General features: G+C 32.4%; 1 protein-coding gene across 20 annotated transcripts in view; it reads right to left on the reverse strand.

Annotated features, from left to right (window-relative positions):
- The window catches only part of LOC105466141 (catenin alpha 3), a 1,883,635-nt gene that overhangs the window by 153,973 nt on the left and 1,714,192 nt on the right, over positions 1-15,470 (reverse strand). For all 20 annotated transcript variants that reach the window (XR_011607352.1, XR_011607354.1, XR_011607355.1 and 17 more), the window contains one exon: positions 4,859-5,040. Coding sequence is in view for 16 of the 20 variants with exons in the window: in XM_071068753.1 (XP_070924854.1) it covers positions 4,859-5,040 (182 nt within the window). In the remaining 4 variants the exon portion in view is untranslated. The remainder of the gene's footprint in view (positions 1-4,858; positions 5,041-15,470) is intronic.

The following is a 15,470-nucleotide window of genomic DNA, read 5'->3' on the forward strand; positions in this document are numbered from 1 at the left end:
AACATTTATGATCTATATATGGGCTAATAAACAAGCAAAGAGAGTGACTTTCAAGACTTTCACAAAGTAAGCTTATGCTTACTTTCCTGTTTTTTGTTCAAACTTTTTGTTGGTTTGTTTATTCCTGGTTCTTTCTGAATTAAAGTAGTATTTTAAAAATCTAATTAATTCAGCTACTACATATTAAATATATACTAAGCAAATATACACATGCTGTTATAAATTTTGGGTATAAAAAAAGACAAATTTCATAGTTTCATACAACTTTTACTCTGTTATGGATATAGAGGCAGGAAATAGTGAACAAATGAATTCTTTAAACCAAGAAGTGAAAACTGCTAAAAGGAAAGTAATATAGAGTGATAATGAAACTGATATACAGACTAGTTGGAGGAAGTCTTTACCCTGGGTGGCCAAAAAGGCTAATCTGATTCTCAGCTCATTCATTCAAACTGTGACCAGAAGGAAGAGCCATGTAAACTTGTATTGGTTTAAATGTTTTTTTCTTTTTTGGTTGTTTTTTTCTTTATCTCATTTTTGGCTATAGCTTTTTATTCCCCTTTTACAGTATCATTCTGTCCCTCCCCATTTCCTCTTTCTCTTCAGCCTAAAATATATTCAAACATCCAGAAGTCTCAAAAATCTTGTCATGATCATTTGTCCCTTTTAAGTTACTACCTTGAGTCTGTTTTTTGATCTGCTATTCTCTCGTCTATCTTTTTAAATAAGGTTTTTTTTTTTCATTCACCATTTCGTAAAGCAAAAGTCAACAACAAATTGACTAAATCTACTAATTGCCAAACTAGTATCTTTTTAATCATTATCTTCAGGTAAGACCATTGATTACTCACTGAAATTCTCTGCCCAGCATCCTCCTTTGTATGTTACTTTTCTTATTAACACTTGAATGCTCTTTCTTTATCAGATTCTATTTTCTCTGCCCACTTCTTCAAAGCTTCTGTTCCTCATGGCTTTGCCCTTCATTGTTTTCCCTTCTAGTTCTAAATCCTGTCTATAAATATATCCCCATGAATTATTTATACTACTTTATGGTGAGAAAGGTTAAGAGTCTTCTCATTGCCACTTACCAAGTTGATATTATTATTATTTATTTTTTTGAGACAAGAGTTTCACTCTTATTGTCCAGGTTGGAGTGCAATGGCACAATCTCAGCTCACCGCAACCTCTGCCTCCTAGGTTCAAGTGATTCTCCTGCCTCAGCCTCCCGAGTTGCTGGGATTACAGGCAAACACCACCACGCATGGCTAATTTTATATTTTTAGTAGAGATGGGGTTTCTCCATGTTGGTCAGGCTGGTCTTGAAATCCCGACCTCAGGCGACCTGCCCACCTTGGCCTCCCAAAGTGCTGGGATTACAGGTGTGAGCCACCACACCTGGTCACCAAGTTGATATTATAATATAGCTATTATAGTTCAGGTTTCATTCCATATGTTGTTTTTCATATAAATGTATTGATACCTTAAATCAGCAACAAATTATAGAAGATTAAAAATAGTAATTAAATTATTCAAAATCCAACTACTAAAACATAATCATTATTTAAAACCATGAAGGTGTAGTTTTCTCTCCTGTATACAGGTATATACATGTCTATGTTATATATGTTTGTATTATATATGCATGTGATTATATGTGTGGAGAAAGAGAGAGAAACAGAGACAGAGAGAAAGAGAGAGGCAGAGACAAATACAAACAGATTTCTCAGAATTTTTGCCTGCAGAAATTGAACCATGGGCCAAAACTGAATTATTCTCTATATGAAGAGGAACAAGAAAACATTTAGAAGCTATAGGCTAGAGTTGGAAAAATGTCAAGAGTTAATTGGGAAAAATAGAAATAGACATTTAAAGAGGTATTTTTATGAAATCCCATGTATAATACACAATAAACTTAATTTTCTCACTTTCCAATGAAATCTTCACTGCACATAATCTTTGGAAAGTGGATTTCTTTCAAAAAATACAAAGTAGAATTGAATTCTATTGTAAAGAGTAAGTTTGATATAAAACAAAACAAAGAAAAAATATGCATAGGAGAATATCCATACATTCATATACATAAATAGATTCTAAAATTTAAAGTATAATAATAATAAATAAATTTTAAAAAAAAGAAAAAATCTTTAAATTCTTAAAAAAAAAAAAAGAAGTAGTTTGACTGTAAATACTCTTTTATTTTTTGTTTGTAACAAACAGTCTAAAAGCAGAACAGACCAACTTGAGCCAGCTGTGAGCCACAAGGGACCTATCAGAATCTATTGGTAGCAATCACTACTTCAAATGTGAGAAGAGTACTCAGTTTTTATATTTTAAGTGCATATACTTTATATATCAAGAGATGAGTTGAAAGAGAACATTTTATATCCACTATAAAATAAATAAAATAAAGGAAAAAAAATTTAGACTACTTTTATACTCTTTAAAAAATTTGACTTTATTTTCTATAGACTCTTTTTTCATATGGCAGGCAACCATTTTTTTAAACATCCCAATTTTTCTATTATTTTAAATAATTCTATAGTTATCCTGTTGGGGCTCAGAAAAAAATATACCCCCAAATGAAGGACTTAGCAGCAGCTTCAGAAGCAAAAGTTTTTCTCTGATTTTTTCTGTTCTCCTGTTGCTCAGTTCCATTTTCCCCTGAGGCTAGTCATAAATACTAGAATCCTTCCTCTCCATGGCGGGTCACAGAAGTGAGAACCCCTTCTCCCCAAAGTTAGTGATAACACATAAAAATGTTATTCTAAAACGATCTCCATCTCTCTCTATAACACTAGTCATAAAATAATTTTCCTACCTACCTTGTTTGACTGTAGGTCATAAGACGTCTATTCCAGCGAGGGTGTTACCCCATATCCAGAAGGTAGAAATACATGTTCAGAGAAGCCAAGAAAAATCTAGACAGACAGGCCTTGCTGGGTACCCCACTCAGTCTATTAACAACATCATACCTTATTTGTTCCATCATATTTCTACATGACTGCCCATACTTTGTTGAACTTAACCATAAAAATAAACAATTTATCGTGTGTCTTTGGGTCTTCATTCTGAAGGCTACCATGTATACATGATAAATAAATTTGTTTTTTCACCTATTAATCTGCCTTTTGTGAGTTGATTTTTCAGCAGACTTTCAGAGGCCAAAGGTTTCCTTTATTCAGAAAAGTTTGGCCAGGCACGGTGGCTCACACCTGAAATCCCAGCCCTTTAGGAGGCCGAGGTGGGCGGATCATGAGGTCAGGAGTTCAAGACCAGCCAGGCCAATATGGTGAAACTCCGTCTCTACTAAAAATACAAAAATTAGCTAGGTGTGGTGGTGTGCGCCTGTAGTCCCTGCTACTCAGGAGGCTGAGGCAGAAGAATCACTTGAACCCCAAAGGCAGAGGTTGAGGTGAGCCGAGATCATGCCACTACATTCTGGTCTGGGTAACATAGCAAGACTCCATCACAAATTAAAATAAAAAGTTTATCACTTTATATTATTTCCTTTGGATAGGTTCCCCGGAGTATAGTACAGATATGGATACGGATGATGCACATATGAAAAATTTATAAAGATTTTTAGTTTATGCATATTCCCAAATTACTGTAAGTCTTATGCCATTTAGATTTTCACCACCATACTCTGTACCAAGCCTATTTTAAATGTGTTGGCAAATTTGATAGATTTAAAATATGTCTTATTTTAACTATTTTATTTTAAATGTTTTTCAAATACTTATCTGCCATAACTTTTATGAGGAGAAACTGGTTAATAATACAATCATATTCTTTGTCCATTCTTCCACTACAATATTAATTTTTTATGTCTGCAAGTATTCTTTACATATAAATGGAATCACATTTTTGTTTATCCAGTTATCCATTTACATTTCAATACTGCTTAGTACATTCTATTGATGCACATTTTTTGAAGTTCAATTTAACAATCCTTTCTTTATAAGTTATTTTGTATGTAATTTTCATAAAGTCTTTCTCAATTTTAATATCACTGAAAGATTTATGTACATTTTCTCCATTAATTATGATTTTAAAATTAACAGTTATTTTATTGCTCCCCCTGAAAGTTGTTTTGGGGTATAAGTGAATGTACCAATGGTACATGGTACCATATAAATGAATACTACATGGTAATACAAATGAAAAATTTTCTAAGTGTACTAGGTCTGTTTCAGTGTATCCTTCTGTTCTGTGGCTTTTATAACTACACCATGATTGAATTATTTTAGTTGTTATAGTTTGTGTATATTAGTAACTAGTAGGGCAGCACTACATATTTTATTGCTTTTTGACTAGCTCTATAAAATGACATTTTAAAACAATAACAAACATTTTTATTACTTCTGGAATGTGCCCACAATGCACATTTTTTCATGGCTATCATTAAGTGATTGCACTTTCAAATATATCTAGTTCTGATCTCAGAAGCAAAACATACCACTATCCAGATTATGCTATAAATCACTATAACTAAAATTATATGGCTATGAAACTCAACCATTCAGATAGTTTCAATACCAGCTAATCACTTGGTTTACCAAATTCTTTGTCGAAGTCAATGCTAATATGATACACAGAGCAAATGCCTGGGGAAGCGGAAGGTGAGGGAGTATAAGTGGTGCCTAAACCAATTCCACAAGTTTATGAGAAACTTTGCCATATTTATTTATTGATCAAAACCTCTAGAATTGTACACCTACAACTTTCTAATACTATATTTGCCTTTCCTCTAACCACTTGATTTTTGGCACTTGACACTCAGAAAACCTTGAGGTTTCACTAATATGACTAATATTTTTATCCATTGAGTATTACACATTGTTTTCCACATAATTACCTGGTGAAGTCTGTCATTTCCATCATGATCATACACATGTTCTTGGCCAGAACAATGATGTCGTTGCTTGTATCATCCCATATCTCAATCTCAGCATCCAGCTTACTCTTTACTTTCTTGAAATCAGCAACTTGCTCAGCAATCTTTTCTTTTTCTGCCTCAGGCAGTTGAGTCATCTTAGCCTAAAACATGTGATAATTAGAATTAAAATCGTTCCACTATGTCAAAAGCATTTTAGGAATAAGTAGATATTATAGGATATTCATAAAACTTGTTCATTTAAAATCAGACGCACAATATAGTTAAAGTCATTCAATTAAACTTTCCAGGCTTAATATTTCATATAAAAATCTATTAAATTATAATAATTTGCTCTAGAACTTTAAAGTTACATTTAGAATAACACTGTAGAACTTAGTGTCCAATATACTTAAATCCATTGTATAAAATAAATGTGGGACTTTGCAAATTTCCAATGCATTTCAAATTTTAAATTAACACCAACTTAGTGTAATACACCACCTTTGCTAGAAAAGTGCATATAAAAAGATGTATGTATGACATAATTTAACTTGAAATGAGACTATGTCTACCTACGTGTATACGTACAATTACAGGATGAATTAGTCATGCCTCAACTTTAACATAATAAAGAAACAAATGATACTTTTGATTTGAATTTTCTAAAAATATCTTAGCATAATGCTTGACACATATTTAATGTTCCATAAATGGTAGCTATTTCTTATTCAATAAAATTATCAAAATATTTTCATATGTCCAATACATTTTTTAATTTTGTTTGTATTTTTTCTATGAAGAATCAAATTAAGCTGTACAAGACAAAGTTTTTAACTGACATAGTGCTATTTCTTAGCCTCTGAAAGTAGTTTGTAGTTTCTTTTCTCAGGAAATGTGTCCTATGTGAGGTTGTAAGAGAGTAGCAACTTTTACTACTGCTGGCATATGGCAAAGCACGTAAATGAAGACACAGCTCACTACTTCTGAAATGAAAAGTAATATGCAACCATGTTAAGTAAATTATAAGCCACCAACCCATTAAACTAGCTCAAAAACAGAAATGGGTTTTCTCCATCTTGACTACCGGTCATTATCATTCTCTCCATTCTTATAAAAAGTGTTTAAATGTTCAAATTACAATAGCTCCAGATAGGTTCAACTGGGGCTTCTCTTTACATGCTGTATCTCAGAGATCATAAATCTGTGATGCTAGGATCTAACAAACAGTGCTGAATATACACTATATTATAGAAAATTATTTACTGTTCTCATAATAAAGTTAAACCTATTCAAGAGCTGAACTGGTTAAGTGTACTCCAAGTTCTGTTTCTTGGAATGCCACCGATTTCCAATATGACCTTGAAGAAGTTACTTAACCCTCCTGTCTAAGTTTCCCTAGCCACAAAATGATAGTAATTGCAACTGCTATCCACCTGCCATGCAGGGAACAGAGTCAATTATTGGATAAGATTGAGAATGACCCTGTTGTGGACAGGGAGCTTATTGGTTGCAGTTCATCTCCTTAATAACATCTCAACTTGAATGGTGAATTACAACAACAGACATTTACCTCTGACAAGATAAGGTCCAAAAGTTGGGCAATAGTTTGCAAAATTAAAAGTTCTAGAGAACTCTGGTCCTTTTTCTCAGGGGGAACAACAGCAGCAACAAAACATTAAGTTACTAACACCTTTGCAGAAGGTTTTAAGTGCTTCTATGATTTATTATATGTCATAGATCGATTTCAACCACCCTGAAAATTCCAAAAGAAGACTTAAGAGAATACTTGATATTTAGAAAGTCTAGGTGAAAACTTCTTTATTGAATTATTTTGTGCAGATTAAACAAAGAAACTGAGGCACAAAGCTTAAGAAAAATTAGGTAAGTAGAATATCTCTGATGCATATCGCCTGGTGGCTATATGTTTAGGCTTCTGCTTAGATCTATAGAGCAGAACTCTGATGCAAATAACTGTCAAAGGCTTTTTGATTCACTGCTATCTGAATAAGATTATATTTTGTATCTGTTGATCTTGGAATGTGTTACCAATCACAAGAAAAACAGCTAACACATATATGACAGACACTCTTCTAGAAATCATGAACACATTTAAACTTCAATCTTCACAGCAGCCCTATGAGGAATTATTATTATCCCAATTTTGTAAGTGAGGGAATTGGATCTCTCTGAAACATTAAGTGATTGATCAAGATTATAGTGTCAGTCAATGGTAGAATCAGGATGTAGATCAGAAAATATAGCTCTTGAGTTTTTGTTCTATCACTAAGCCAACAACCATGAATAATATTGCCCACAATATGCCAATATACACACATTCTCCATGACGATATTTCTCTATCACTTTCTACCTTTGAATGCAATTGTTCTCCAAAGAATAGTCACATTAGAACTTAAGTTTCCAAATCTTTAAACTCTATACCATGATCTTTACCTGACAGGCTGTTTTGGACATCAAGTGATATGTAAGAACACACTTTTAAAGTAAAGTGATGCTAACTGTCAACCATTACATACACAAATAGATTCAGTTCTTTACTATCTGCAGTGAATCTCAGAACTCTATTTATAATATTATCCAATATTTTTCAAGGAAAAGCTGTGTTATCTCAATAGACTATTAGGCATTTTTAAGCATAGATTTCATTTACTATTTTAACTGTAAAAGAGAGGTCAGCAGAATTTTTCTGTAAAAGACAAGATAGTGATATATGCTTTGCAACTCACACCATATCACTCTGTTACTAAACTGGCAGAGTTGTTACTCTGTTATATTGCAAGAGCAGTCATGAATATTATGTAAACAAATCAGTGTGGCCCTGTTCCAATAACACCTTAGTATAGACATTGAAATTTGAATTTTACATAATTTTCACATGCCACAAATATTATTCTGATCATATCTGATTACATCTATTCTGATTTTTTTCAACCACTTAAAAATGTAAAGCCCACTCTTAGCTCATGTACAAAAGCAGGCAGCAGGCCAAATTTGACCTGTTTACTACAATTTGCCAACACCTGCTATAAAACTTTCCAGTGACCAGGGAACACAGATTTTTATTGTTTTTCTGTCTTTGTTACCCTTACTTTGTTTATAACTCCTGAAAGTACTGACCAAGCGATCCCTGAGACACTTTCTTATTTTTGTTTTTTGTTTTGTTTTGTTTCGAGGCAGAGTCTTACTCTTTCACCCAGGCTGGAGTGCAGAGGCGTGATCTCAGCTCACTGCAACCTCCATCTCCCAAGTTCAAGCAATTCTCCCGCCTCAGCCTCCCGAGTAGCTGGGACTACAGGCACCCACTACCGTGCCCAGCTAATTTTTGTATTTTTAGTAGAGATGGGGTTTCACCATATTGGACAGACTGGTCTCGAACTCCTGGCCTCATGATCCACTCTCTTGGTTTTTCCTTCCCCTTACACGCAACTGCCCCTTCTCAGAGTCCTCCGTCTCCCTTTATCTGCCAAATGTGCATCTACCCAAGAATCTGTGCCAACCCTTTTAACTTTCTTCATTATCTTCTCCCTTAGTGCACTCATCTACTTTCTTTCTTTTCTTGTTTACATTGGGAAATAAAATTGTAAGTACTTACTATGTACCACATTATGTTCTGAAGTGTATACACATTGTGGAATACACAATGGAATACTATTCAGCCATAAAAAAGAATGAAATTCTGTCATGTGTGACATCATGGAATCTGGAGGAAATTATGTTAAGTGAAATAACCAGACACTGAATGATGAATACCACATGACCTCACTTATATGCAAAATCTAAAAACGATGTCACAAAAGGAGAGAATAGAGTAGGGGTTACCAGGGGCTGGGGTAGTGAGGGAGAGGGGTTGAGAAGATGTTGATCAGAGGATACAAAAATTTCATTTAGAGAGGAGGAATAAGTTCAAGAGATCTATTATATAACATGGTGACTACAGTGAATAATAAATTTATTATTGAAAAATGCTGAGTGAATGTAAAGTGTTCTCACCACAAAATAAGATAACTGTGTGAGGTAATGCATGTGTTAATTAGCCAGATATTCTCCTTCTATAGTGTACATATATATCAGCTACTTTCATGACGTCAACCATCACTGCTATGAAGATTACTTCCAAACAACCTCTTCAGTCCTGTTCTCCTTTCCAATACTGTGATCAGTACATTCACTGCTGTTAGGAATACCTGATCATAGAATGATGAAAAACATACTCAGGCAAACCATTTATCCTCTTGATTTTCATATTTCTCCGTGATACTTCCTGCCTTCCAGTCTTGAAATTTTATATTTTAGAAAATTATTCCCCTTTCTTTACTCTACTCTGCTAGTTGTTCATTTTATCCTCTATCACATCCATTTCCCTCTATGTATTAGTATTACCATTCCTGCTGTCTTCTGGTCCTAATATTCTCCTTTGTTTTAAATTTTCTTGTTTTGCTACTGTTTGATTCAATCTTTCTGAATATAATGAAATTGTGCAATCCCTCATCTAACCTCCTTATCTTTACATCACCTTATCAAATAAAGGGTATCAATTCCTCAAACATCACCATTACATTTGTTTGATTAAAATAGAAAATTCATATAAAATGCCTAAATCATAAATGTACAGTTGGAACAATTTTCACAAACACAGCAAATTCATGTACCTACAGCCAAATCAAGAAACAAAAAGATTACAGGCACCCCGAAGCCTCCTTCTATCTTCTGCTAGTCACTATCTGCTAAGAGTAGTCACTAACTTGATTTCCAAAACTGTAGATTTGCCCATGTTTCAATATTATAAAATTGGAATCATAGCACATGAATTCTTGTGTCTGGCTTTTTGTATTCAGCACTTAAATGATTGAAATGTATCTATTCTGTTGCATGTAGTTATATTTTGTTTATTCTCATTGCTCTATACAGATACTATTCTACTCCACAAACATATATATATATTTCTATACATTTATTCATTTTTTCTATAAACAATATTTTGAAAACTATTCCATTTTTGGCTATGATCAATAGAGTATTCTTGGACTTTTCTTTAGGTGCACATATGTGTGTATTTCTCTTGAGTCTATATCTAGGAGTAGAATTACTACATCACAGGGATCATCATAACCTTTGTTCCTATCAGCTTTTCAATCTCATCCCATCTTATTTCCTTTAACACACTGTACCCTCAAGCTAAGCTAAGCTATTTGTTGCTGCAGGTAAATATCTTTAGATATTGCCCATTAATTATTTTTGCTCATCTTCCCTTCCCCCAATTTGTTGGTCCAAATTTAATCATATTTTCAGGCCAAACTCATATAGTACATGCCCCTTTCTCCATCCTTCAGGTGTGTGTAATTATTCTCTCAAAATTTTTAGAACATGTTATCAGTTCTTCCCCCTAGACGTTCATATTGTTCTCTCTTGCAGTCTAATCTTGTGAACACAACTATCCGATCTCACTTGCTAGAGATGTTGCTGAAAACAATGTCTTTCAGAATAACAATTATGACATTACACATAATTTTTCATTTGTACTTTTTAGATTTTTTTTGTCTCCTTCCCCTAGAAAATAAGTTCTCTTAAAGTAGGAACATATTGCATGATAAACGTTTGTTTGTGATTGTTAACAGAAATACTCAAGAGCTAAAAAAAACACAGACTTTTGAGCTTAAAATTTTATATCACTGATCTTGTATTTTCATTGTTACCCACATTTACACAAATGCCAAGCTTTTACCTCTACACAGATCTTAGGTTCATTTCTCTTACGCATTTTTCCTAGTACTTTTCAAACTCTTGTCCTTATTATTCCTCCAAGACTGTATTAATAGCACAATTGATCATTTTCATCTTCATATCTCCTTATTAATTGTTCTATGCTCATTACTACTATATAAAATATTGATATGCTTACATTATTTATCTGCTTAAAAAATTTAAATGACTATAATTACCCCTTAAAAGAGACAAAAGGAAAAGAAAGAGAAAAAGTGATATAATAGGGAAAATGCAGAAATTGTTGTCATGCAGACCACCATTCAAATTCCACTTTTGCCAAGTATTAGCTATCCAGCAATTAACAATGTTAAACTCCAGTTTCATATGTTAAATGATAATACATTTGTAGGGGTTGTGTGAGAATAAGTTATGTCTATAAACAATTGTACCTGAAATGTATCCGGGATTCAGTAAATGGTGCATATATAAACAATGTATATAAATGTATCATCTTGGTCTCCAAGACTTTCCACAATATTGAAAAGCATAACTAAAATATTCATGTAGTCTACCTCACAGAGCCTAGGCAAGAACAATATGAAATATTTTGAGTAATTGCTTTCCATAAGCAATAAATGCCATAGAAATATAGCACCATTATAATTATCTTATTCTCAGAAGCCCCAGAATCCAAGTCACTTATTTTGCAGATAAGAAAATTGTCCCAGAAAGGGGAAATGACTTAAAAGAACTATCCAGCTGGTTAGTGACAGATTTTATGTTTCAGTCCCTGTGTCTTCATTAGTAGCTTTCCCTTTCCACATTTTTTTTTTTTTTGCTTTCCTTAACTATAACTTTTATCATGGAAATTAAATTCTTAGGTAAATCATATAACTTTGTTAATTTCTCTATCCATGAAACTGGATGAAACATATAAATATTATTTTGTGAATAAATAATCCACAGTTATGAATTTTTTAATTTTATAAATATTAGGGAATTTCTAATTAATTCACATCACTCATATGAATGGGTAGCTAGAACTCAACAATAAAAATAAAATGTTTGATAAACTTTAAAAATATACACATGGTATATATACACATTAGAGAAACAGTTCTCAAATGATAACTCATGTTCTTACCTTCAGAGTATCTCAAACTTAATAGTGACATGTACATGTTTTCTTAAAATAAGCCTAGAGGCATTTGGGAAATAGATGTATTTTTAATACATCAAAAATATAAATAGCATAGAGCACTTTGATGGAATTTTAGAAAATATAAAGTGCTTTTGGCAAAAATTCAACTTAATTAAAATTTTGAGAACAAATTTATTTAAGCAAGATTTATGCATTGATATCTTAAGCATACTAAATTATGATCTCAAATATATTCCTGAGAATTCATTAAAAGCAATTTTCTGTAATATTTTAAAGTTAACATTTAGGAATTGGAGTTGGACTTTAAGAAGTGATATACATTTCTACATTTTTATATATAGACCTCTAAATCAGACTTAAAATATATATTAGCTTTAATTAGCTCAGTTTCCTCATCCATCAAAAGAAAAAAAAAAAACCAAAACCAAACAAAAAAAAAACACTCTTAGCACCCAGTGGGTTACATTCACAGTTATAAAACTGTCTCATTTTATTATAAAACTTTATAGGCTTCAGGGACTGGGTCAAAGCAGAGTAAATTATCAGGTATATTTGATTATCTATGTCTTAAATATAATAACGATAGTGATTGACATTTGTTCACACTTCTAGTATGCTAGTCCCTCTATTGAGCACTTTTGAAAAAATTATCCCATTTCAATAATAATATGATGAAATAGCTGTTAATATCCATTTGTCACAATCACGGAAATGAGTTCTATAGGGAATATTTGCAAGTCTCCTATAAATGAAGATCCTCTCCAATGTTTTCTTTCTTTTACGTAAGAAATAGTTATATTTTATCTGTGAATCCAGTTTCTGTCCTTGTTCTAGAAATAAATAAAGGTTGTAAAGGGCATTTGGGAGATGGATGAAGGAATCTGTACATAAACTGGGTATTAAGAAAAATTAAGAAGTGATTGTTAATTTTCTTCAGTGTCGTGATCATATTGTGGTTATATAAGAGAATGTTCATTATTTTGGAATATTCCTGCTGAAATATTTAGGTATAAAATGCTATGATGTTTCAAATTACTTTGAAGTAGCTTAAGAAAAACCGAAATATGGCTCTGGAACTATGGTTAAACTGTTATTTCTAGGTAATGGGAATATGAGTGTGCATTGTACTAGTGATTAAACATTTCTGTGCATTTAATTTTTCACAATAAAAAAATGAAACACAAATAAAATTTTAGACAATTTTTTTTGTAGAGGCATGAGAGAGCTTACAGATCATATAATATCTTATTCCAAAATATCATTCCATCTATAACATTTGTGACCAATGATGATTTCACCACTTTTTGGACTTTCCTGAAAGTCCAATGCTGGATTCTCTGGGACTGAGAAATAAAGCAGTCCATGCACATTTTACCAATAAAAATTAAAACATAATAAACGAGACCCATGACCTCCAGAAGTAATCTTCTCATAAATTTCATACATGATCTTGGCATGTATCATAATGACTGAAATTTACACTTAAGTGTGGCTGTAGCATAAACCTTTCTCTGAAAAGAAAAGTGGTTTCAAAGGTGGTGATCTGTATGGAGCCCCTAAAACAAGGTGCTGATGTGAGCGGTTATCAAAAAACCTGACGTGAATATCCTTATCTTTTTGACAGATGTGATCCTAGCATGGCCATATATTTCTTGCAATATGTATTTTATCCAGAAGGTGAAGATCAAGCCTTTACAATCTTTCCTCTAAAATTATATATATAATTATACATTGAAATGTTGGAAAATTTGTTTAGCAAGAGTCAATCTTTAAAAGCCTGGTTGATTTGTTTAGGGGCATCAACAATAAAGAGTTTCTATTCCCAACAAAGTGAGGACCAGCCCCAGGACCTCAATGACCTCATCAGGTGTGGAGATTCTACTTGAACTGTCAACCCTTTGTCCACTTGATACCTTACTTTTGTCTTCCAACAACAGGCATGTACTTCCTTCGGAGGCACTGAATTCCATTTTTAGGCAGAGTTAGTTACTAGAAAATCTTTATCTTTCCTCTCTATGTCTACATGATAACCTGAATTCAGACCTCTAGAACCAAAAGGAGTACATGTAATCTATTTTTTACAAGATGACCTTGCAGTTATGTGAAAAATAATCATCAGATACTATTAACAGTCATCTTCCCATTTTCTCATTAATTCCTTCACCTACTCCTTTTCTGTAGAACTCCTCAATTCCAGACACTTCTAGAACTTCTTATCCAGAACATCAGAATCAAGGTTTTCCTTTGGGTGTATCTCAGTATATCATTGTCTCTTTCATAAAATGACTTCCAGACAGAACTGCAAATTCTAGATGAATTCTGACCAGTCAAGAAAACAATAATGGTCTTTGTTCAGGACACTATGTTTGCACTCTACAAAGACCAAAATTGTAATAGAAATTTTGTAAAATTCATGTAAATTATTTACTCACATTTACATTCAACTGAAATGCCCATTACAAAAATAAACTATAACTAAGCCATATCAAAACTGTCCTGCATTTTTATTTTTAAATATAAATATTGCAAAGATTTACACTAAATTTAATTTATTTAATTGCATTGTGTTTTCTTTGGTTCCTCATTCCAGAAGGCTGATATACTTTTTGTCTTTTGATGCTGCCAAAACTGACAATATAGAAATTCTAAAACAGTTCAATAAATAAATATTATAAAGGTTGTTAGGAAATCAAACAACACTCTCTAAAAGTCTACCTATTTTATTCACGAGAATGCCTTTAAGATGCTATTCAGTGCCTAGTAACTTATACTTTGCTCACAATTTAAGTAAGTTTAGTTACCTAAATTCCATGCCCCGGTTTACGGTAAATTGGAAGTAGACAGAAGGTGAGCTAATCTGACCACAAAGATGGAAAAGAAAATCTATCAAAAAAGAGACAGACTACTCAGTCAGATAATGAGGCTCTTCAAGTTATAAATAAGCTTTCCTGCTTCTATCAGGATACCTTCATCCTATTATTGTATTATAGCATAGTACAATTATATTTGGTCATAATACTGACAATGAGTCATCCACAACATCATCAGCATTTACTGATGTCTACTGTAGAGTTGGATGGCACCATTTCTGCTCTCAAACAGTTTAAAAGATCCCTGTGCAGAAAAAGACATATTTAGAACATTTTGGTGGGTAAGGTAAATAGATGCATGGAATACAATTTGAAAACCAATTCTAGTGACTTTTTAAAAGTTAAATCTTACTATATGAATTTTATAATGACAAATTATATGAATAGTATAACAACTAAAGTAGGATCTGAGAATTATATATCTCCTAGTTTTATGTGTATTTTCTTTTAATCATATTTTTGCAATGAATATAATTTTATTACTATATATGTATTAAATGTGTAATTGAATATAATTACCAGTGTCCCTCCAAATTGTTTATGGAAATTTGAAAATTTCATTCTATCTTTCTAACAACAATTTTCTTGATAAAATAGCAATCCTGAGGAATATTATATAGAATTCCTAGCATGGCATTTGCTTGTCCAAAAATTATGCTTACATGTGTCCATATTATTATGATTTAATATAGTACCAAGACTAACGATCCATATAAATATGCTATTTATAGCTCCTTCCATTGAAAACCAGATGCAACACCTGTAGTCACACACTCATGGCAAAGAAAATATAAAATCTATTCTCATTATATTATTATAAATTGAATATAGATTATG

The sequence above is a fragment of the Macaca nemestrina genome, chromosome 9 (assembly GCF_043159975.1).
Source record: "Macaca nemestrina isolate mMacNem1 chromosome 9, mMacNem.hap1, whole genome shotgun sequence".
NCBI classification, from domain to species: Eukaryota; Metazoa; Chordata; class Mammalia; order Primates; family Cercopithecidae; genus Macaca; species Macaca nemestrina.